General features: G+C 36.4%; 4 protein-coding genes and 1 pseudogene across 6 annotated transcripts; 3 read left to right on the top strand and 2 right to left on the bottom strand.

The window, feature by feature from the left end:
- The first annotated feature begins 52 nt into the window (after positions 1 to 52).
- On the top strand, positions 53 to 2,296 carry LOC110734461. The gene is made up of 2 exons (XM_021914619.1): positions 53 to 455; positions 1,090 to 2,296. The coding sequence occupies exons 1-2, from the start codon at positions 225 to 227 to the stop codon at positions 1,345 to 1,347; spliced, it is 489 nt and encodes a 162-aa protein (XP_021770311.1). The 5' UTR covers positions 53 to 224; the 3' UTR covers positions 1,348 to 2,296.
- Positions 2,297 to 4,598: 2,302 nt separating this feature from the next.
- LOC110734458 (putative receptor-like protein kinase At3g47110) lies at positions 4,599 to 7,784 on the top strand. Of its 2 annotated transcripts, none has more exons than XM_021914616.1 (2): positions 4,599 to 6,624; positions 6,847 to 7,784. In XM_021914616.1, the coding sequence occupies exon 1, from the start codon at positions 4,625 to 4,627 to the stop codon at positions 6,212 to 6,214; it is 1,590 nt and encodes a 529-aa protein (XP_021770308.1). In that variant the 5' UTR covers positions 4,599 to 4,624; the 3' UTR covers positions 6,215 to 6,624; positions 6,847 to 7,784. The 2 variants fall into 2 exon arrangements, with proteins under 2 accessions (XP_021770308.1, XP_021770309.1); XM_021914617.1 differs by having other exon boundaries at positions 4,599 to 7,155; positions 7,243 to 7,784.
- On the top strand, positions 6,370 to 7,616 carry LOC110734630 (receptor like protein 30-like). The gene is made up of 2 exons (XM_021914788.1): positions 6,370 to 6,538; positions 6,847 to 7,616. Exons 1-2 carry the CDS (start codon positions 6,370 to 6,372, stop codon positions 7,614 to 7,616), a joined length of 939 nt encoding a protein of 312 aa, XP_021770480.1.
- Positions 7,785 to 10,055: 2,271 nt separating the features above from the next.
- On the bottom strand, positions 10,056 to 12,500 carry LOC110734460 (annotated as a pseudogene).
- A 990-nt stretch (positions 12,501 to 13,490) lies between these two features.
- On the bottom strand, positions 13,491 to 24,702 carry LOC110734457 (sulfate transporter 3.1-like). Of its 2 annotated transcripts, XM_021914614.1 has the most exons (12): positions 24,195 to 24,702; positions 23,517 to 23,724; positions 22,498 to 22,669; positions 22,129 to 22,194; positions 16,206 to 16,319; positions 15,649 to 15,765; positions 15,437 to 15,563; positions 14,942 to 15,228; positions 14,362 to 14,552; positions 14,187 to 14,272; positions 13,945 to 14,021; positions 13,491 to 13,842 (listed from the first exon to the last, which is right to left on the bottom strand). In XM_021914614.1, the coding sequence occupies exons 1-12, from the start codon at positions 24,541 to 24,543 to the stop codon at positions 13,645 to 13,647; spliced, it is 1,992 nt and encodes a 663-aa protein (XP_021770306.1). In that variant the 5' UTR covers positions 24,544 to 24,702; the 3' UTR covers positions 13,491 to 13,644. The 2 variants fall into 2 exon arrangements, with proteins under 2 accessions (XP_021770306.1, XP_021770307.1); XM_021914615.1 differs by lacking the exon at positions 16,206 to 16,319.
- Between the last annotated feature and the right edge of the window lie 232 nt (positions 24,703 to 24,934).

Raw genomic sequence — 24,934 nt, 5'->3', positions numbered from 1 at the left:
CACCTTCTTCAAAACCACTTTACTATGTACTACTATACTAGCAATAAGTAATTAAACCACTTGAAAAAAACTTACTTACAAAAAACTTTGAGAAAATAAATTGAAAGCAAAGCATGGGAAGCAAGTAACAAAGAAGAAAGCAAGATGATGAAAGTGTTAGGAAGCAAGAAGAAGATGAGAAGAAGCACGACAATGACCACGACCATGACCATGATCTTCCATCGATGGCACTGAACCATGTGTCAAGACTATGTAGATCAGTGGAAGATTCATTAGAGTTTTACACCAAAGTTTTGGGGTTTGTAAAAATTGAGAGGCCTCAAGCTTTTAATTTCGACGGGGCTTGGCTTTTTAATTATGGTGTTGGTATTCATTTGGTTCAGTCTAAGGATGAAGATCGTTTGCCTTCGGATAAGACGGCCTTAGACCCCATGGACAACCACATCTCCTTTCAGGTATCGTACGTACCTTTTGACATCTTTAATTATTCTAGTCGGGGGAGGATCTTTATTCAGACTCATAGCGCCATAGTGGCCTAAGACCTATTAAACATAATAATACGTACTCTCTCTGTTTTTAAATACTTGCTCCATTTTTTCATGCGCGAAGTTTTAAGAGAAATTGGAGAAAGTAATAGAATACAGAGGTACTGGGGTAGATGGAAGAATAAAAACTTATAAAAAGTAAAAGTAGTTCAGAGAAATGGAGGAGAAATAATATAAAATTAATAAAATATAATTAATGTTAGGTCCACTAGTTGAGAGAAATGTATTATTAAATATTGTAAAAAAAATTAAGAAAATGGAGCAAGTATTTAAAAACGGCCGCAAATGAAAAGTGGGATAAGTATTTAAAAACGGAGGGAGTAGTATATTGTTTTAATATAATTATGAATATAAAATGTTGATTTCACAATAGTTAATAAGTTGTACTTTTAACTAGTTTCAAGTTTTAGACCTCCTGTACTTTTTGGTCCAAGATCCGACACTGATTATTTTGAGTGATGAGTTATTCGATTCAATTTTATGTCGGTGTTTTTATCTAATTATTATGAGTCATCTAATTAATTTTCCAATGCGGAGTATGTAGTGTGAAGATATGGAGGCAATAGAGCAAAGACTAAAGGAATACAATGTCAAGTACATGAAAAGAACGGTGGATGACGAAGAGAACAAGACGTCGATCGATCAGCTATTCTTCAATGATCCAGACGGATTTATGATAGAGATGTGTAATTGTGAGAATCTAAAGCTTGTACCAGCAGGGTCAATGGGTAAGATTAAGCTCCCTTGTGATCGTCATAATCCTCCTATTCAGCTTCGCAAAGATGATAATGCTACAAATTAAAGGAGATTTTGACTTTATTTTAGCAGAAAATGGGTTGATTTGAAGTTGGAGCAACTTGTTTTTTATTTTTATTAAGAAGCAAGGTTCATTGTTTCATTTCCTTTCAATTTTGTCAAAGGAAAGGAATATGTGTTTCTTAATCGTATCTCATTTGTTGGTTTCATGATGTTTATAAAACAAGTTAAGTTGTTTTGGTATTCAATTCTTTTCCCATTTTTGGGATTAAAGCTTTGATTGTTAGTATTTTGGTATTTCATTATTTGATGTTTACCCCTTACTTCAGCTAGATGTAGCTATCAAATTATACTTGGATCTTGATAATGAATTCTGGAGGAAAGAATTGGTTTGCATCAAATTGATATATTAGGGTACGTACTTATGGTCCTCATAGTGGTACGAGGTTATAATCAAGAACGAAACTAGGATGACATGAATTTGGAAGTTGATATTTATACATATTATATCCTATATTATTTTAACATATTAAAAAGATTACACCATTTACCTTTATAGTGCATATGACGGGGATTTTATGGACAAGATAATTATTAGATAGGGTCAATGCGGGTCAATAATATATCCCAAAACAATTTTGAAAAGTAAAATTTTGAAAAAATGAGCATACAGGGCAACAAACATCAAAACTAAAAAAAGCTAGCAAAAAATAAAAAGAATAAAAAACACGTTGAAAAAGTCATGGGTCATGCACAGGAAAAAAAGACAAACGGGATCAAAAGAGAATGAACAAATGTACTTGTATGATGTTGGCACGCTCTAAATACGAACAATGAAGTCAAAGAAATATGGTGTTGGCACACTCTTTCAGGATGTAAAAGTAAAAGTCATCACTCCAAAGTCCTAATAAGCAACTAAGCAATACTCAACAATAAGCAACTGAGCAAGAAATCAAACCAACATGCATAATACAACAGCTTAAAACATATCAGATGCTGCAATCGCAGATAGTCAAGTTACATTCTTCTCTATTTCAAAATATACAGAATACCCTTTCGAAGGGGCTCAAGATTCCTCTTCATAACCCAAGTCATGGTGACCAGGAATATCAATATCCGAGAGCAATTTATCACCACAATAAATCATAATATTGTGGTGTAAAAACAAGCTATGACAATGCTAGCAGCTTACTCTTGTCATGCCTCCACATGACCTTACTAAGAATTCTCCAACATCCCTTTAAAAGAAATAATTCCCTCACTCAAGGTATTTCGCGGCCTCATGTGCCTTCCTGTATTTTGAGTTAATGGACAAAGAGTCCTGATTTTCATAAGGAATCTTGAGCCATGGAAGAAGAGGGTATTAAACCACATCACCAATGTACTCTGATCTCTACATCATCTAACCTCAATTTTTTTACTTAATCGCTCGCCATTTACTTCTATACAATCTTGAGTATTTTGAAATTTTGAAGTTTTGGCTAACGCGAGCCAGGTAATAGTTACAAAGTTCAGAATTGTACATGTAGCCCTACAGTCTATGAACAAGAAGTTAATTGTTTAACATTGGAAACACAACAATTTTAATAATACCAAACAAGTTCATAATTCTCTCATAAATTCCAAACTTAATTCACTTCAAGGAAACATATTTACAGCTCATGATTAGCCGTTTAGCCTTATGAATAAAAAAAAAATCAATAATGTAAATCAATTCAGAGAATACTTTAGAGAAAAACGTACTTGTGATTTTCGCAAGAACCAGGGTTTTTGACAGAAACATTACTTAAACTACTTCTACCAAAAATTAATTAGCTAAATGTAAAAATGTAAGTATCCCTTCAAACATCTTAGGAATGCAGCCCTGCCGCTGTCAAATTTATCTTCATCTCCATGAAACATAAGAATTAAGACAAGATATTTCTTACCTCTGTATTAGATGTTCAAGTTTGATCCTCTAACAGCAACAACTTCCCATGTCAAACATTACTGCTACCATCATTCCTGAAGCAAACCAAATAGATTTATTACACAGACATCTGCATCATTCTAGCCTGCATTGGTAGATTATACGTCGTAGCAGCATAAAATAAGTTCCACAGTATATCATTGAAAAAAATATAAGTCAGTACTATTGATCCTAATGCAGAGTAATTTGCACATTCTTTTTTCTTTGGTGCCTTTTACTTTTAGTACATGATTAACAACTCCCATCTCTATCACTTTTCTCGAGGACTTCTCCGACTAACCTAGCTAAAAACAAACGGTCTAACCCTTTATCAATATTCATTACGAAAACTAAGAATTGTCCATTGTTGGCCCTCTAGCTCCTATACCAATTTCACTAGTTACTCCCTCCATTTCACATTATTTTACGACACACTTAACTAAATTTTGATTTTCCATATATTTGTCAGTTCAAGTATCAGTGCATCATAAGTTGTTCGATAAAATAATCAATGTGTTATAAATTGTTAATTCAGATACCAATTTAATCACTAACACAGTAACACCTCTTAAAATATTCTGTATACTCTTAGTCTTAGATGAAAATAACATAGATTAAAGGGAATTTAACCATGTATGGTTGTTACTTATTTAGTTCTCACTTCCCAGAGAGGCTCATCACAAACAAATTAACGAATTTTATCGTAAATACTAAAAAAAAAAAAAAACACTTCATAACAAATTTAATTTTATCAACAATTATTGTAATCAATAACCAAGAAAAATCAAACAGCCAATTAAACTACTCCATATATGCTTCACCAAAGAAAAAAGTCAAACAAAAAGAAAGTTCAAATTCAAATTGATAAAGACAACAGTTAGGTCAGGTACTATATCCACCATAAATTTCCAGGTCTTTACAAAGACTTTTTATGCTTTTCTCTCACCATCTCATCAATCATATATCTTTCTCCATCCCTAATCTGTAACTTTTTATTCTCTTAAGTATGCTTTTCTTGTTTTCATATTCCCAGAAGTCGGCAGTTCACTAGTGCTTACAAATTCTTCAGCAATCTGTTAAAAATGCTGACTTCAAAATGTCCCCTCAGAAACTAGGCAAGTGTGAAAAATCTGAGGTTATACCTTCAAATTTCCTAGAACATTCAAAGAACATCCTTAAAAAATAGAATGAATTCACATTCAGTCAGAAATTTTTTGTACCCACAATCTCCAAAGCAGATACCAAAAATTCAATAACTTCTTTGATCAGCAAAGAAAACCATGCCTTCTCCTGTCTATAAAACAAACCTTTTTGCTTACTTCTTCTTTCTAAACAAACAAGAACCTATAAGTAAAAGTTGCATCATAATAACACTATGTTCATGTGTTATTTGTCATGCATTTACATTCTTTTCTTAGTTCCAGTATGTTCCTATGCCATTAAACTAAACAATCTTGTGTCCTCTTCGCGGCCATCATGTGCTGATCATGAAAGATTGGCATTGCAGCAGTTCAGGCAGAGTTTCCTGATAAACTGCGCTGTTTCTGATTCTGCATATCCAAAGGTGAAATCATGGTCAGGTGAGCTAACAAGGGATTGTTGTATGTGGGATGGTGTTGAGTGCGAGGAGGAGACAGGTCATGTGACAGGGCTCGACCTCAGTAGCAGCTGTCTTTATGGAAATTTTCCTCCTAACAGCACCCTTTTCAGCCTCATTCATCTTAAGAAGCTTAATCTTGCCTTTAATGATTTTAACTACTCTCTCATTCCCTCTAAAATCGGCCAAATTAACAAGCTACAAAATCTTAATCTCTCCAATTCATCATTTAGCGGCCAAATCCCATCTGAAATCTCAAAATTATCACAGCTTAATACCCTTGATCTTTCCAACAATGGTGATTCTTTAGCTAACAGCCAACTTAATTTGAAACTTCAAGGTCGGGGTCTTGAGAAGTTACTCAGAAACCTAACTCGTATACAGAAACTCTATCTTGATATGGTTGACTTATCTACTAAAGTTCCAATCATCCTCACAAATCTAACCTCTCTAAAAGCTATTTCCCTCCAATACTGTAACTTGTATGGAGAACTGCCAACAAGTCTTTTCAAATTGCCAAAACTTGAATTCCTTTACCTGAGTGGCAACAGAGATCTAGCAGGATTTTTGCCTCAGTTTCAATCAACTAACCCTCTCAAAGAGCTGTATCTATTTGGCACAGCTTTTTCAGGAGAAGTGCCACCTTCAATTGGAAATCTTGCTCATTTGGAACAACTCGACCTATGTGGTTGTTATTTCTCAGGATCACTTCCATCTTCTCTGGCTAACATGACAAAACTTGCCGTTTTACTCTTAAGTCGCAATAACTTAGGTGAAGTCCCCTTCTCTATCACAAATCTTACCAACCTCGAAGCTTTAGATTTCTCAAATCTCGAATTCAGGCCACAAGACTTGTTTATGCAGTTGTCCAAGCTACACAATCTCAGTTACCTACGCCTTGCTGAGATGAAACTAGCTACTGAGATACCTCCTTTTATTGCAAACTTTACAAAACTTAATTATCTAGATCTTGCATCATCTCAGATAATAGGTCCATTTCAACAATGGTTTGCAAACCTAACCAAGCTAAGGCAACTGTATCTAGAGAACAATCAATTAGAGGGTCCAATACCACAATGGTTTTCTCAGTTTACCAACCTTCAATCTATAGACTTGTCTTACAACAACTTGTTTGGCAAATTCGAAATTTTTTTTCATCTAAAGAATCTTCGTAATCTAGCTTTATCTCAACTCAACCTAACATTTCCTAGTTCTACGACCAATTCATCTCTTCCAAAGCTCAAGCTCTTAGAACTTGAATTTTGCAACTTGACCGATTTTCCACAATTCCTACAGTATCAAAATGAGCTGCAATCACTATCACTCAAAGGAAACAAAATCAAGGGTAATTACCACAATGGTTGGTGAATACAACTAAAGAGAATCTCCTTAAAATTGATCTTTCCCAGAATAATTTGACAGGCTTTGAAAAGCCTGCAGCAGAACTTCCATGGACCCATTTGGAAGACTTTTGCTTCAGGGGTAATAAGTTACAAGGACTAGTTCCTTCTCCACCAGGTTCTATGAAGTTTTACGATATCTCAGATAATCTGTTGACTGGAGTTATTCCCAGGCAAATTTGCAATGCAAAGTCTCTAATTTCCCTTGATTTGTCTGGCAACAACATGACCGGACAGATACCAGATTGCGTGGGTCAGCTTGGTGAATCTCTACAGCTTCTGAACCTGCGAGGTAACAATCTCCGTGACACAATTTCCATAAAATTTTCAAGATACTGCAAACTGAAGATGATCAACTTGAGTCAAATCAATTGGGAGGTGAGCTTCCAAGGTCACTTGCAAACTGTAAAATGCTTGAGGTACTTGATGTTGGAAGAAATCAAATTAATGATTCTTTTCCATCATGGTTAGGAATTCTCCCAAAGTTGCAAGTTCTTGTCCTGAGCCATAATAAATTTTTTGGAGGCATAATGCATCCGAAACCTTACCTCGATTTCCGCTTCTTGCGCATTATTGACCTATCCCACAATCTTCATACAGGTCATTTACCATCAAGGTACTTTCAAAATTGGCATGCAATGAGAGATTCAGAAGAAGAACAATCAGGTTCATACAATACTCTGATTACTTTCTACTTTAAGGTGGGAACAGATTTAGTAATTTCTGAACAGAATTTCGAGTACTCGATCACCATAACAAACAAAGGCAACGAAATTCTTTACCCAAAGGTTCTTAAAGTCTTTAGGGTCATTGATTTATCAAGTAATAGCTTCACGGGCAGGATACCAGATGTCGTTGGGGATCTCAAGGGGCTTCAAGCACTCAACTTGTCCAACAATAATCTTGAAGGTAGAATTCCACCCTCTCTAGCCAACATAACAGACCTTGAATCACTAGATCTTTCTCTTAACAAACTCTCTGGTGCAATTCCTCCAGCACTATCACAATTGACATCACTAGAGGTGTTCAACATTTCCAATAATGAACATCTCATGGGCCCAGTACCACAAGGAAACCAATTCAATACCTTTGATGATACCTCATTCCAAGGGAACCCCGGGTTGTGTGGAAATTTATTATCCAAGAAGTGTGTAAATGAAGATGTGCCACTGCCACCGCCAACAGTGAATATTGAAGAGAGCAATGACGATTCTGAGTTAATTGATTGGGTCATCAGATCACTGGGTTGTATCAGTGGGACCATAGTTGGCTTTGTAGTTGGGAAAATCTACATCACTGACAAGTACCATGAATGGTTTATGGACACCTTCGGAAGGAGGAGGCCAACTAGGAGAGTTAGGAGAGCATAAAGACATAGACGAGAGAGTTCAGCTCTACATGTTATATACTAGTAATAAAGGGTATGGTTTGTGATGGAATATTGAAGTTCTTATGTAAATCTACTTCCTATGGTCTTAATATCACTAGCTTGTACATAGTTTGCTACATCAATAATAATATGGTACTTCATGAGAAAATTGCTGCTCACAAGGGTTTTCCTTTTTTGTAGTTAATAGGGGGAAAAAAAAAACCCTAGCCAGAATTAGCACTTTGCCTACTTTATCTGAATTTATCTTGCTCTGCATTACCCTTTCCCTTGAGAGGTAAAGTGAACTTATGCCACCATCCATTTTATGTGTGATCCTAAATCCTAACCAAAACCTTTGACAGCTGAAAAATAGGAGTAATATGGGCAATATAACCACAAGAAGATTACAATCTTCCTTGCATAGTAGAGGATCCAAGGTTATTCCTCCATTTAAAACAAGTTACTCTCAGCAAGGTGATATATTCTACTAAAAATGTCATTCCTGAATCCTGAAGCAGATTGAACCAGAGGCCAAACCTGCACAGCTAAATCTCTATTTGGGCCTGACTCGGAAGATTGAAGCAGTTTAAAAGCAAGTGATACTTGTTGGATAACGTTATGTGAAATCCAGAACCGCAAGTGAAAAACCAAGAGTAAGTATTGTGGGTCGAAAAAAGAATGATAAGAAAATATCAAAGCACAACGTAAAGGAGAGAATTTGGTTTATGCAGAGTCAAGGAATCAATGAAAATGGAAGTTTAGTAATGTAATCATACCTTTGCAACCTCATAATTCCATCAAAAGTGTTAGTTGGTACCAATGACTTCTTAGCACTGATAACTGATCACCATACGACTCTAAATTGCCAAATGACAATAGTAATCATCATCATATTGCCATAGGTTGACAAAATGTTGACAATTACTCATATAAAGAATATGTGCATTGTGATACATACTAGATGCTTTCGTACAAAATGATACACACTCCATGACAAGTACTTTCTGGCAAAACATGATACATATCAGGTGCTTTCCAATAAATGTTCCCTTGTGTTATATAATATGAGTATCACACTAATAAAGAATACCCGTATGTTAGCAATCTTAGCATGCTACACATGAGAACAGAGCAAATGAACAATCACTTCAATTCAATAGGCAATGTAGAGGAGGGGGGAAATATGAGCTATTACTAAATCGAACTAATACAAATACTTTAGATTGTTTAGAATAGTCAGCAATTTATATCAAAAGCCACTAACACAAATTTTGACAAAGTTCATTCAAAGCAGGATAATCAAATATTATTCCAAAAAAATTAAAACAAAAATGAAAATAGGAAGAGAATATACCAGGATGTGGGATTAACAACCCCAACCATCAAAATTGAGTTAATGGCTCTGAAATCCCTTTTCTTCTCCTCCAATTATTGGGCTTTCCTCCAATGAATCTAAAACCCTAGAAAAATTGAATTCTTGAAATTCATAAAACTTCTATGGATATGCAAGATTATGATAACAATAAAATTGAAAATTACCTCAGAAATAATCAAGATATATACAACTGATGCTCAGTCGCTCAGATCCTGGCTGCAGCAATTTTTCGCTATATTCAGCAATCTTTAAGGTTTTTAAACTTTATATTATTTGTGTCACGCCCATAGTTCCATCTATCCTAGTGAAAAAGAAAAAGAAAAAAAAAGTTGGTGTGCATTTTATTTTTTTTCTTTTTTGAATAAGAAAAAAAAATGTAGTAGCCCAACTTGGAAATAATACGTAATTTTAAAAAAAAAAAAAAAAAAAAAAAAATTTGGTGTCATTGGCAATTTAAGAATTGCACAAAATAAATTGGATAGACATAAAAGGAAAGTGAGCAAACTAGATTGAAACAGTAGGAGTAAAATGCTATTAACAATGCTACAGAAAAGCTTTGGACAATAAATAAAACAAACAATAAAGAAGTTTGTTGAATGTACTGCTCCATAGTACTTGATAGTAGATGTTATAATTACTTCCATTCCACAATTATTAGTTAAGCTGCGTTTATATTCACCTAATTTTCTGTTAATTAATTTTATTTAATTTAAACTATGTAAGTTGTAAGTTGAATTTGGATAGCTCTTGTCTGAACTTGATTTACCTTCTGGTTCTTTTCACCTGTCCACCTAGTTTAGGAAGATAGTTCAGATTAGGGTAATAAATACATTTCAGATAAGTTTTTACAAGAATTGATAGGGGCTGCCTAAATTTAATTTATAACCAAAAAAAAAAAAAAATGTTTTCTATGCATACTCTGCTCTTGTACTGACTGATTTTTCTACAAGCAACTCATTATTCTAGACTCGTACACTCAAGCTCTTGCAGAATTACCAGGTGAGTTCCACTTAGTTCTTACAGTATATATAGATATAATTTGAAATAAAATATGGAACTGTAATATTGAAGAATTTAACGGGGTTCTTTCTCATTGAAAAGCAAGTAATCAAACAGCATATGTTATACAACAGCTTTAAATATTTCAGATACTGCAGACACTCAACTCGCATTCATCTAAATTATCTCTTATCCCAAAATTTACAAAAACCCCCCATTGAAGGCTTCCTAACCCCTCAACCCCAAGGGGGAAAAAAAATGACTGCCGGAAACCAAAGATGGAGACATGCTTAAATCATCAATCAGTGCCTTCTTTATCTAGGCTGCAAATATGTAGCTAAATTATCTCTCATGGTACCCCCTGAGGTATCAACAAGCTTGCACGATTGCCCTTCATAACCCAAGTCATGGTGACCAGGAATAGCAATATCAGAGAGCAATTTATCACCACAATCAATCATAATGTTGTGGAGTAAACAACAGGCTAAGATTATGCTGGGTAGCTTACTCTTATCGGGCCTCCACATGACCTTGCTAAGAATTCTCCAACTTCCCTTCAAATATGATAATGCCCTCACTGCCAAATACCTTGCAGCCTCATGTGCCTCCCTATATTTTGAGTTAACGGGGGTAGAATCTTGATTTTCATAAGGGATCATGAGCCATGGATGAAGAGGGTAGTCAACTCCACCGACAATGTACTCTCTGATCTCTACATCATTTAACCTCAATTTTTTACTTAATCGCTCTCCATTTTCACACAACTTATAAAACCCAGAACACTTCAAAAATCTAGACACCGTCATTGCCCCAGGCCAACCAGTAACAACATCAAGAAACCGTATTTCATCATCAACAATTCCCTGAAGCAACATGCTATAATTATTGGCTTCATCACACCAGTCATCTGATGTTTGAACTGCCGGTAGGGTCATAAGAACATGAGTAGCATCTACCGCACCACAACAATTGGGCAACCCAAACAAACTTTGAAACTTTGATTTGATCTCCTCCAACCGATCCTGATCAGGTCACTTAATATGGTGCTTAGCACGAACCTCCAATGACTCAATAAATCTCCAAGTGACCTGAGAAACAGTGGACTGACCAACCCCAAATGAGGCACCCACGGAAACCTGTGAATCACCAGAAGCCAACCTCCTCATTGCAATTGCAACCTGTTTCTCAACACTTAAGAGCCTCCCCTCAATGTTGATCAACCCCGAGGGTGGTCTCGATATCAAGTCCTCTCTAACAAGTGAACATATATACTCAAAAGTCTTTTTTGACACCCTAAAGAAAAACTTGAATGCCTCCTCTTCATCACTAGGTATGGTAAAACCTGAAAGATTCCCAAATAACAAATTTTCTAGTCACTTTACCAACATTTTGGTAATTCAATCAACTAGTGCCATTTCCATATTACATCTTGAATAAATCTACTATTCTACACCCTCTCAAATTCTCCAACACGAGCACACGGGGAGGAGAACGTTTGTGGGTGTAAATTATATATCAAATCCCCGGGTGTACAATTAACACCCTATTACCCTTCATTATAGCTAAATAGTTTTCAATTTTTCATAGACAATCAACAACAACAACAACAACAACAATAATAATAAAGCAAAAATACAAACATGCCCATTTTCAGCTAGAACTCCAATAACATTAACAAAATAAAATTAAAAGCAATTCAGAAATCAAACAAAGGAATTCCCAAAATTAACAAAATCCCAGGTAAATATACATCAACAAATTGCAATTTCATGACAGAAAAATCGCAAAAATTAACTATAAAAAAAGAAAATTGTTTACCTGGGGAGGAGGAGACTTTGTGGAGAAAACTATCCCACCAATCAGACTCAATGGGTCTGGGTTCAATTGGAACAACATTCACTGTTTTTGTTTTCTTCTTTAACTTCTTCAAATCTTTCTTCTTTGATTTCTTCTTCAGAGGAGCCATAATTTGAAATGGCAAACACTTGCAGATGGGATTAATTCAACGAAATTGCGATTGACACCCAGAAATTTCTGTAATTTTGGAAAATTAATGGGAGATAAAACGAATTTAGGAAGAACCCTAGTAACTGAATTCTGAAGTATGAAGAAGAGGAGTGCTTAATCTTTTTTTTAGGAGTGCTTAATCTCTGCCACTTTGAAATTGTTTTTTTTTTTTCTTTTTCTTTTTTTGGAAACTCCACTTTGAATTTGGGCGAATTGGGTCGTATGAACAATGTGTGGAGGACTGAAGGGTTTAGACCAATAATAATACAAAAGAAAATTGGATGTTTTTATTTAAGGTTGATAATTAGATAAAATAATGATTTATTAAGGCTATAAATAAGTATTTACTCATAAAATACTCAGTTTAGGATTGTACGAAGTATAACAATGTGTAATTAATTATTATTTTCATAGATTATTTTACTTTTTAGCTTTTTATATAATACCTCTATTCTAAATTAGACATACGTTTTCTTACCATGTGTGCTGACGCACAAATTCTACCGTTAATATCCTTAATTGTCAATATATAAATTTGATATTTTGAACAAAAAAAAAAAACATTAAGAGAATTTCAACAAGAGTTTATATGACTATATTTTTTCTTATCAACGTATAAATCACAAAAATTAGTTAAAGTAGAGTTTGTGAATAGTGTCAAAAGTCAAAACGTGTCATTTAATTTGAAACGAAGGAAATATAATTCTACATTTTGAGTACTGCCACTAAAAGTACTTCAAATCGCAAATATTGATATACTTAAGTCAAGTAAACGTTGAATAGTTACAACATTTGTCGTAATAATTCTATATATGTCCATAAACAATATTTGTCACAAAATGATTCAAAGACAATTACAACTAAATAACTTATAATGGCTACAATTTAGGAATAAACATAAATTTGAAACTTATCATGGTTTATAAATTATACTATTACCCCGTCAAAAAAAAAATATATTACAAACTATCACATCATTTTTTGTAAGGTTAAGGACGCTTGTGAAAGCGTGATTGATCGAGAAATTGATAAAGTATAAACAGCAAGAAAATAACACCCAACGAGCACTTTAAAATAATTCCACTATATTAAAATATATGAGAGTACAAAAGAGAAAAGACCCTAAAAGTTATGGTGTAAGATTACAAAATAACTCTCACAATAATAAGTACTCACAAAAGAGTATTAAAAGAATAGTGGATAAAAGTACAAGGAGGAAGTTTTAAGTAAACTTATGAGATGAAATAATTTTAGTGTGATGGAGGATTAGGGACTTTTTGTATGTGGATTTTTTCTTGATTACATGCTTCTAGTGGATGACAACACTTATATTTATAGATGGAATATGGAGGTGGAAGATTTGTGTGGAACCTTCCACATAGGTAGATAATTTTGGTGGAAGTCTAGACTTTTCATGGTCATTTAATATTTCTAGAGCCTTCCACAATTCTCCACCCTTTTCTTGATTTAGTAGATTTTTCTAGATCTTGAGAGTTAATTAGTTGGGCCTTTCAAAGATTTGGGCCACAAAAGTTATACCCAACATTTTTATTAACAATACTATTGCATCATTTTGATGCACTAGTAATTAACTAATTGCTTGTACATTAATATAACAGCAAATAATTGCAAATTTCAATTGCTGAATTCAAACATTGTTGCATGTCTCTAATTGATCACCCATTGATTTAGGGGTTGACTTTGGCTTGAATGTATGTAACATGTATCTGCATGCTCCAACTGCTTCTCCAACAGTCAAATGTATCCATTCTTCTCCTAATAATTCTACTACTTTCGATCTTTGTAATTTCTTCATTACTTCTCCTCCCGGATTTGCCAATACAAGCTAATGAAATAAAAGAGGAGATTATGAAAAAATTAATTCTTGCTTTTCAACTGTGTCTAATTAAGGATCGATAGATGTAGATTGAGTAAGTAATGATTATACCTTGAGATCTCTTCTATCCATAATTTTCTTAAGTTCTTCAAACATGTTGATTCCGCTTGTATCGATGCTTCCAACCGCTACAATAGCCACAAAATTTAGTCCAATTTCCACAACGTTTACTCAAATTAAACTATTCATAGAATAATATAAGTATGTGGTAATAACATACATCTAGTGTCAAATTAAAACTATAGTTCATTTGGAGTCTTGTTATGCTAAGTGTAGGTAGAATTTAAACTTACCACTCATATCCAAAATCACATAATATAAGTTGGTCTCTCCAGATGATTTTAACCTATCATATTCTTCGTCAATCCACCTTAAGATCCTGTTAACAAATACGAAAAATATTATTTATAAGAAAAACTCCCTAGTCAATTTTCCTCTATCTAGCTTAGCTTACTAATTAGAGATTACCTATCTCTTAAGTAAGTAGCATTGGCAAAGAATATTGGAGCACCAATTTCAAGTATGAGTATCCCAGGTACAGTTTGAGCCGCAGGGTATTGGTCAATGCTTCGATAACTAATTGAATTTGGCACATTGCCCATAACAAAAGTTCTTGGTCTTGCTACAAATAGTAACAACCTTAGCACAGAAAATGCAACCTGCAAATTATTCATAATCAAACAATACCAACTACCTTAGTCCAAAGAATACAGAATTTTATGCAATGTTTTGACCGTGCAAGTTCTGAGGACTAGTTAGACTATACACAACTGAAAATAACAATAACAATAACAATAACCAATATAGTATGCATTATTAAGTGATTTACTATGTGGTTAGCTTTAATGGTGTTAAGAACTGATAGAGTATAAAACATATTGTTGGGCCTCAATCATCCTCTACCAGCCCCCTCACACGAGGCCCATTGGGCTTAAAATGTGGATACCATGCTAGTGGACCAACTCAACTAAAAGCTTAAATTGATGGTTGAAGCCCAAGATCGGTTTATATACTCTATCAATAACTATGGAGTAAAAGATTAACATACCGCGACCACTAGGCCAGTTTCAACACTACCAAAGACCACACCAATGTAGGCACTCATACAAACGATAAAATCGAATTTGTCGATCTTCAATAAATGAATGGCTGCCTCATAATCTATAAGTCCGAGCATGGCAGAGATGATGATGGATGAAAGTACTACAAGAGGAGTGTAATAGAACAATGGTGTTAAGAACAATAATGTGATCATCACTGCCACTGACATGACTATGTTTGAAACTGCTGTTTTACACCCTGCATTGTAGTTCACCGCTGATCTTGAAAATGGACCTAGGCATTATTCAATATTGTGCGTGGTTAGTTAATCACAATTCACAAAGTTGTTTGACAAATACTAATACGAGTATGTACGTATTAACTATTAAGACGTACATAAGAGTAATTGTACGGAGTAGAACATATATGGATGTCGTGTGTAATGAAATGGAGGGAGTAATATCGTAACAAATCATATGGAATTAAATTAAAGGTTACGTACCAGTGGTAAGGTAGCAAGAGGTGCAAGACCCAAAAATGTTCATCATGCCAAAGGCAATCATTTCTTTGTTACCATCAATATTGTAATTCTTAAACATAGCAAAGCTTCTTCCTACGGCAATTCCTTCCTGCATTTTGATTAGTATGTAATTAAATTTACTGAACTTCATGCTAATTAAAAGGAAACTTGATGGTCAAGGTATAGAAGCTCACAGCCATAGCGATGACACCGGTAATAATGCCGGTTTTGAGAGCCACCGGAAAGTATGGAGAAACGAATACAAAGTCCCCAAAGGATGGCGGATTTATACCCTTCTTCAAGTAACCTATCTGCAAATGTCACAAGATGAACAAATTCATCAACTAAATCTATACTTCTTCCGTTTCTTTATAGTTACAACACACACTTTGTAATTATAAAGAAACGGAGGAAGTACAACATCAAAAGGAAAACAATAACAATTTTTTTTTTACACAAATAACAACAAATGACTAATGGGCCGAAATTTCTAACATTACAGCCCATAGCGGTTTGGACCCACTTGTTCCAATCCAACCCAATATTCTCACGTGCCTATACTTCTTTACTACGCCGTAGGTTTCAAAAAAATTATATGAATAATGTATAATTCTAAAAGAGATACGTGTCATAAACAACTTATATATATATATATATATGTAAAAAAAAAAAAAAAAAAAAAAAAAAAAGAGAAATTTGGAAGTGGGTTGAGACAAATTATGAGCAGTGGGGTTGACTTGAGGAAGCTTACCACTTGGATACCATGTTTTTCAGCATGGGTGAGATAAACAAGTAGGCTTCCCAATATAACCGAAGTCAAAGGAGCCATTGCTGATATCCAAAACAACTTTGGTTTCCTTTTGCTCTGCATTCCATTTAACAATTTGTCCCAATCAATGCATGAGTAAAGTTTATTGTATGTATCACATTATTCACATATCATCTCAACGCAAAAGTTTATTTAATTAGCTACCCAAATAGTCGAATATGGAGCCCTACCCCTTATGGCCTTATGTTTCCTACACATGCACACGTGTATGATGATCATCGTGCTCTAACTATACATGTACGATAATATTAATGTTGATAAGTATATTAGGTGACTCGTACTTCGTAGCTTTGTCCGCCCGATCGGGCGGACATTGCCCGGTCTGACCGGGCGGAAGAAGAAGAGGTGCCTGGCAAATTCGTTGAAGAAGCTGCTCTCGCGCCCGACCGGGCGAGCCTTCGCCCGATCGGGCAGACCTTGCCCGGTCTGACCGGGCGGTGGGGGTTGGATACGTTGAAGCATTCGTATGGAGTTTTCTTCTCGCGCCCGATCGGGCAGACCTTGCCCGGTCTGACCGGGCGGAGAAGGAAAAATACGGAACGCGGATTTTGCGGTTTTAGGTTATCTTATTTTATTATCTTTTTGCCCAAGTATCTTTTAATTAGGGATTAATATAAAACCTCCCTAATATCAGTATTAGGGTGAAGAGAGACAGAGTGAGAGCCGTTCTTGAGAAATACAAGAATCATCTTTGTAATCTTTGCAGTTTATAGTGAAATCATTCGATCTCGGTGCCCGTGGACGTAGCTATCACATCGATAGTGAACCACGTAAATTCTTGGTGTTGTTCTTATTGTTTGCATTGAATTTCTTTATTGTTTTCTTGTTTGTTTTCGACCTTTGCTTCCGCTGTCGCACAACAATTGGTATCAAGAGCTCAGGTTCAATCCTTGGAGAGTTTCTTGAAGATAACAATGGCAGGAGATTCAACAATAAGAATTGAGAAGTTTACCGGGAAAAATAGTTTCGGGCTATGGCAAATTAAGATGAAGGCTCTGTTAAAACAACAGCAGATATGGCGTCCGTTGGCTCCAAAGAGTACTACTTCGGAGTCAGGAGACGGACCGACTGACTCGCAGTTAGAAGTTATGGAAGAGAAGGCACACTCTACCATATTACTTAGTCTTGATGATCAAATCATCACGGAGGTTGCTGATCAGGAAACGGCGGCTGGATTGTGGCTGAAGCTGGAGTCATTGTATATGACTAAGTCGTTGACCAACAAATTATTACTGAAACAGCGGTTGTTTAGCCTCCGGATGCAGTCAGGTACTTCCTTACGGGAACATCTAGAAAAACTTAACTCTATTTTGCTTGATTTACGTAATTTAGATGTTAAAATTGATGATGAGGATGCTGCGTTGATTTTACTTGTATCTCTACCGTCTAGCTTTGAGAATTTTGTAGAGTCTTTTGTTGTTGGTAAGGATTCTATAACCTTAGAAGAAGTGAAGGCAGCACTTCATACTAGGGAACTCAGAATGAAAGCTACGAGTGATAATGGGGATAATGGTAGTGGGTTATTTGTTAAGTCCGGAAAGTCTAAAAAGAATAAGGGGTTTAACAAGGGGAACAATGCTGGGTCGGGTGCTGGAAACGGCAAGGATGGATCTAGTAAAACTACTACTAAAACATGTTATTACTGTAAAGAACCGGGTCACTTTAGGAATAATTGTCCGGTGAGGAAAAACAAGTCCCAGGCTGCTGTAGTTGAAGAGAAACCGAATGAGAGCTATAATTCAGAGGAAGATTTAGCATTAGTCAGTTCTGCTAGGTCTGATGATTTATCTGATAACTGGGTTCTAGATTCGGGGTGTTCGTTCCATATGTGTCCACGTCGAGATTGGTTTGATACATATGAACCTCGCAATGGGGGTATGGTTATAGTCGGTAACAATGCTCCATGTAAGGTCACAGGTATTGGTTCCATGAGGTTGAGGACTGTTGATGGGCGGAGGTTAACTTTGACTAATGTACGGCATGTTCCTGCTTTAGGAAAGAATCTGATTTCATTGGGTACCCTGGATGAATTGGGGTACAATGGTGTGTTTTCAGATGGGGAGTTGTGTATTTTCAGAGGTTCTGAGTTGGTACTTAAGGGTATCAAAAGGAACACCCTCTATGTTTTTGAGGGTGTTACACTGCCTAGTTCTGCGGTTTGCGCATCTGTATCTCACCAGGAGATGACTAAGATTTGGCACATGAGGCTTGGTCATATGGGGGAGAAGGGGATGCAGCTATTGTCCAAGAGGGGTCTTCTATCCGGGGTCAAGGTTGCCAACCTTGAATTTTGTGAGCATTGTGTGTTTGGTAAGAAACACAGGTCAAAGTTCAGCAAGGGTGCTCACATTACTGATGCAGTGCTCGATTACATCCATTCAGATTGCTGGGGTCCATCTAGAGTTGAAGGTATGGGAGGTTACCACTATTTTGTGTCATTTGTTGATGACAAGTCCCGATACACATGGCTTAGGTTGCTTAAGTCAAAGGATGAGGCCTTCAAAGTTTTCAAGCAATGGAAAGCTTTGGTGGAAAATCGACAAGGAAGGAAGATCAAGAAGCTACGAACGGACAATGGGCTAGAGTTTTGCAAAGACGAGTTTAATCAGTTCTGTGCAGATGAGGGTATAGGTCGGCATCATACTGTCAGGAAGACACCACAGCAGAACGGTGTAGCAGAACGGGTTAATCAGACACTGCTAGAGAGAGTTCGATGCATGCTCTCTAATGCAGGGCTTGGGAGGAGGTACTGGAGTGAAGCTGTGTTAACAGCTTGTTATGTCATTAATAGGGGTCCTCATTCTGGAATTGATTCCAAAATTCCGTTTGAGATCTGGAGTGGTAAGTTGCCTAATTTTTCGAATTTGAAGATTTTTGGTTGTGTTGCTTATTATCATGTTATTGAGGGTAAGCTGGATCCACGAGCCAAGAAGGGGTGTTTTGTTGGGTACGGGGATGGTGTGAAGGGGTTTAGAATTTTTTCACCTTCGGAGGGTCGGGTCATTCTTAGTAGGGATGTTACTTTCGATGAAAACACCATGTATTCAATTAAAAATGCAGAGATTTCAGATTTGAGAAGGGAAGGAGACAATTTATTACAGACAGATGGGGTACTTGAGGTACATCAGTCTACCATTGCTGATTTACCTCGGGTACAATATATTGATGATGATGCTGATGTTCCAGTGCCGGGTACTCCTGAACCTGAGATTACTCCTACTCATTCTAACTCTGGGGATGAGGTGGAGCAATCTAATCAGGGGTCATCTAGTCAACCTGACACCATTCTTGAGATGCCTAAACGAGTTATCAAGAAGCCTGTTAGATTGATTGAAGAGATGGAGGGAAGAAATTGCTGTGTTGATGCGATGACAGGTTATGCATTGAGTGTAGCTGATGATGTAGAGTCATTTGAACCTGCCACATATAAACAAGCAATTAGTTGTAGTGAGTCTGCGCAATGGCTTGCCGCAATGGGTGAAGAGATGCAGTCCCTTTACAAGAACAGAGTGTGGGAACTGGTAAAGGTACCGGAAGGGAGGAAGCTTGTGGGTTGTAAATGGATTTACAAGAAGAAAGAAGGGTTGTCGGAAACTGAGCAAATACGTTTTAAGGCTAGGCTAGTTGCTAAGGGGTTCAGTCAGGTAGAAGGGGTTGACTTTGTTGAGATATTCTCACCTGTGGTTCGACATACTTCTATCCGTGTGTTATTGTCAATTGTAGCACATTTTGATCTTGAGCTGGAGCAGTTGGATGTTAAAACGGCCTTCCTTCATGGCGATTTGGAGGAGGAGATTCTGATGAAGCAGCCCGAAGGATTCGAAGCTCCTGGAAAGGAACACTATGCCTGCAGATTGCTAAAGTCATTGTATGGACTTAAGCAATCCCCCCGACAGTGGTACAAAAGATTAAAGGAGATGCTTAACTCGGAGTTTGACATGAAAGACTTGGGTGCAGCTAGGAAGATTTTGGGTATGGAGATCTACAGGGATCGGGCTAGAGGTAAGCTTTTCTTGACTCAGAAAAGCTACATTGAAAAGATTCTGTCTCGTTTTGGGATGGAAAAATCGAAGCCTATAAGTACGCCAACTACTGTTAGTTGTAAGTTGTCTTTGTCTATGTCACCTCAATCAGAGGAGGAGTTGTCTTATATGTCTAGAGTTCCATATGCAAACGCGGTTGGTTGTTTGATGTATGCTATGGTCTGTACTAGGCCGGATATTGCGCATGCTGTTAGTGTTGTAAGCAGGTTTATGGCTCGACCTGGGAGGGAACACTGGCAAGGGGTGAAAAGGATTTTTCGCTACCTGAGAGGGACAGCTGATATTGGTCTTGTGTACGGGAATGGTAAGGAATGCTTGGTCACTGGGTACAGTGATTCTGATTATGCAGCTGATGTGGATACCAGGAGGTCTGTGACTGGTTATGTGTTCACTTTGGGTGGTTCTGTGGTTAGTTGGAAGTCTACATTGCAGTCATCAGTTACGTTGTCAACTACTGAAGCTGAGTATATGGCTTTAACTTCTGCAGCTAAGGAGTCTATTTGGCTCAAAGGCCTAGTAGGTGAACTGGGTATTGCACAGGATTTTGCTACAGTGTATTGTGATAGTCTAAGTGCGATTTGCTTAGCTAAAGATCAAGTACACCATGATCGGACGAAGCACATTGATGTCAGGTATCATTTCTTGCGTACTGACAAGAGGATTAAGGTGAAGAAGATTGGGACTGCTGACAACCCGGCTGATTTCTTCACTAAGCCTGTTCCGTTTAGCAAGTTTAAACATTGCTTAGACTTGCTAAATATTGATTACTACGTGATGTAGTAGGCCCTGAGGGGCGAAGTTGGGGAGCTCCTGGTGTAGGTGTGTTGGCATTAAGGTGGAGCTTGCCCGGGGCTTGTGATGCAGGTGGAGCATTATGAGTTGTTATACTTGGAGACGAGTATGTGATGGGTCTTGGTTGAAGACTTATCGGGATGTATGGCTTATGCATGAGTCCTGCATCGGGTTTGGCTTGAGATGTTTTTTCACTATGTCTTGATGGGGTCGTTTGCTGACTACGAGTTCTCGTCAAGGTGGAGATTGTTGATAAGTATATTAGGTGACTCGTACTTCGTAGCTTTGTCCGCCCGATCGGGCGGACATTGCCCGGTCTGACCGGGCGGAAGAAGAAGAGGTGCCTGGCAAATTCGTTGAAGAAGCTGCTCTCGCGCCCGACCGGGCGAGCCTTCGCCCGACCGGGCGAGCCTTCGCCCGATCGGGCAGACCTTGCCCGGTCTGACCGGGCGGTGGGGGTTGGATACGTTGAAGCATTCGTATGGAGTTTTCTTCTCGCGCCCGATCGGGCAGACCTTGCCCGGTCTGACCGGGCGGAGAAGGAAAAATACGGAACGCGGATTTTGCGGTTTTAGGTTATCTTATTTTATTATCTTTTTGCCCAAGTATCTTTTAATTAGGGATTAATATAAAACCTCCCTAATATCAGTATTAGGGTGAAGGGAGACAGAGTGAGAGCCGTTCTTGAGAAATACAAGAATCATCTTTGTAATCTTTGCAGTTTATAGTGAAATCATTCGATCTCGGTGCCCGTGGACGTAGCTATCACATCGATAGTGAACCACGTAAATTCTTGGTGTTGTTCTTATTGTTTGCATTGAATTTCTTTATTGTTTTCTTGTTTGTTTTCGACCTTTGCTTCCGCTGTCGCACAACAATTAATATACAAGATGTAATAATTTCATGTACTTTGTAGCTAGTTATTGAAAATACCTATCCTTTGTATAAGAGAAAAAATAATAAAGAGTTGAATAATAAAAAAATTATCTTCAATTCGTCGGTGCACTTACAAAGAGTCTAGTGAGAAGAAGGAAGAAGAGGAAACAACATCCCAACACCACACTTTCCCATCTCCACTGCAAAACAACAAAAACATGATCAAAAAAGATGGCTCTTGTGTGTGGTGATATGTACTTAAGTATATATTTTAATTACTTATATAATTTTTTTGGAATATGAGGAAATTGACTACGGACCGGTCTGGCCTGGCCGGCGAATTGAACTTAAATAAACTAGAAATGAAATTAGATGAAATTTAAGTACAAAAGAATAAGGCATGTTATGCCAAAAGACGAATTGTTAATTATGCATTGAATGTACGATTTTAGTTATTTTAGCATATACTCGGTAATGTTAAATTTATAGAGTGATAAATAAACCTGGTGTTCTTGAGAAAAGACAGAGTGCATAACATCGATGAGATCCGTGGATTGTGTGAAATGAGTAAGTCCAAATATTCCTTTGAGCTGTTGCAAGCACACCACTGTTGCTGCTCCTCCCATGAATCCCACTATTGCTGCATGTGATAGAAAATCTACTATGAACCCTAACCTGCATTATTATCGAATATCAGCCCATTAATCACATAAATAATCTAATTTACTACATTAAAGAAACAATAATTATTATAAGCAGAATTAACTAGTGGTTGTTTGTTGATTGCTTGAACATAATAATTAAGAATTTTGGCTTTACGTAAAAGTTGCAATTATTAAAAAGTTCACCATATGACATGTCTAATTGTCTAAATATAGAATAGAATGCACCCAAAACAAAAATTAATTAAAATATAGGGCTAAATAAAATATCAAAAAAAAAGGGAAAGAAGGGTCCAAAAGCAAAATTACAAAATATTACCAAAATAATTTGTTTAATTTTGTCATTAATTGAGTTTGCCAACTTTAATTTGCATGGATCTATCCATACATCTAAACTCTATCCAATCATACTCAGAATGTGGGAATTGAGGAAATAATTAATAATTGTCACTTGCTACTTAAAGTTAGATCTATTCTTCACTTTACAGATTTTGAAGCAATTATAAACAATTTCTATTTTGTCCTCTACAATAATTAAGATTTCATGTGGAAAAATAAATATTTAGTTTGAAGTGTGACAACTAGTACACGTAGTACATATATTATTGATAACTTTAACCATTTTACGGTTTATTATATGGAGTACTTCATTATTTATGTATATGTTTTGAAATTGAACTATAATCTACTTTAATTTTAAAATTTGTAACATTATATCGAATGAATAAAGGATACAAGTACATAAGCTAGATAGATTGACATGACATATGTTGCTTATATAAGAGAAAATTAGGTTTGCACCATAAAACATACATTAGTAATGTAGAAGTAGTCTTAAATTTGAAAGTAATAGTACCAACCTCAAAAGGCCTAAAGAAGTTTGGAAAACTCCAGCAACAAGGGTGGCTGTAAATGCAAGATGAAGGAATAGTTTGGGATCCTTGGTTGGATTCACGACGGTGCTTAGCATAGACCCTGTCAAGAGTGATGCCACCGCGACTGTACCCACAGCCAAGTCTCTAGAGCTCCCCATCATCGCGTACACCAATGGTGGAACCAAACTAGAATCTGTGCAAGTAAAACACACCCAAAATAAAAATAAAATTTAAACAAATACAATAATGTATTAATAATTGACAATGAAATATGTAAATGTTGGGATAACACATTTTTAGACAACTTTGAATATATCAAAATCTCACTTGATAAGTAAAAATAGGGAGTGAATCATAGATATGTACCCATTTTGTGTTTAATTGTTAATATATAAGCTAAGGCATCACATTTATTTACTTATGTTTTGTTTTAAAAGCCATAAAAGTCAAAATGGTACCTATAATTAGATCATAGATTCATAGTTCGTTAGCTGATCTTTGCAATATAATATATGATAGGATAATGATGTAGGGCATGAAATTAAAGGAGAAAGCCATAAACATATACAATATATGAACTATAATTTGAAATAATAAATTCACATGTATATGCATATTCCAATATTAATTAGTTTGTATATTATTGTATAGTACTGTACTTACATAGGCCAAGGACTGGGGGCAAGTTAGCAAGTTTAGCATAGCTGATCCCTTGGGGGATAGCAAGGCTAGCAATGGTGACCCCAGCAATAAGATCCGACTTCAAGAACTCCAAACTATACTTGGGAGCCCACTCGAGGAAGGGGAAGAAGTATTGCAACCCTAGTATGACCTTCCTAGACCTCGGCTGGTTCTTAAACTGCCTCAATGGGTCGTCGGGGAAGAATGTCTCTTTCAATGAGCCTTGTAGAGACTTTAAGAATGGTTGAGGTGGCGGCACCGCCACTCGGCTCTTACATTGCTCCATATTCACACTAGGGTACACATATTGTTGATCCTCCACCATCCCCATATGTTACAAGTTACAACGTTATTGTACTAGATTATTTTTTATTTATATCAAGTGTATGATATCACTTACTTATGTATCTTAACATCAATAAAACGTCTATGAATGATGATTTTTTATTTGATATAAGAAAAAGAGGGAGAGGAACATTTATATATAGAATTGAGAGATGAATTCATAAGGTAATGAAATGAAGGATATATATATAGAGGAAGACATATATACAAGTATTTGGTGTATGGACTTTGGAGAGTGTCCAAATTAGAGGAAGCCACTTGAAGATATTACGTCACTTGGACACGTGGCTAGGTCTTGGAGAGACGTTAAATGTCATAATCACTTATTAGGGGTCAAGCATTAATGCCTAACTCTCTTTGCCTATTATTGCATTGTG

Source organism: Chenopodium quinoa, unplaced genomic scaffold (assembly GCF_001683475.1).
Source record: "Chenopodium quinoa cultivar QQ74 unplaced genomic scaffold, ASM168347v1, whole genome shotgun sequence".
In the NCBI taxonomy this organism is placed as follows: domain Eukaryota; kingdom Viridiplantae; phylum Streptophyta; class Magnoliopsida; order Caryophyllales; family Amaranthaceae; genus Chenopodium; species Chenopodium quinoa.
Note: the sequence above shows the minus strand (reverse complement) of the source record. Positions and strands in the feature narration are given on the sequence as shown.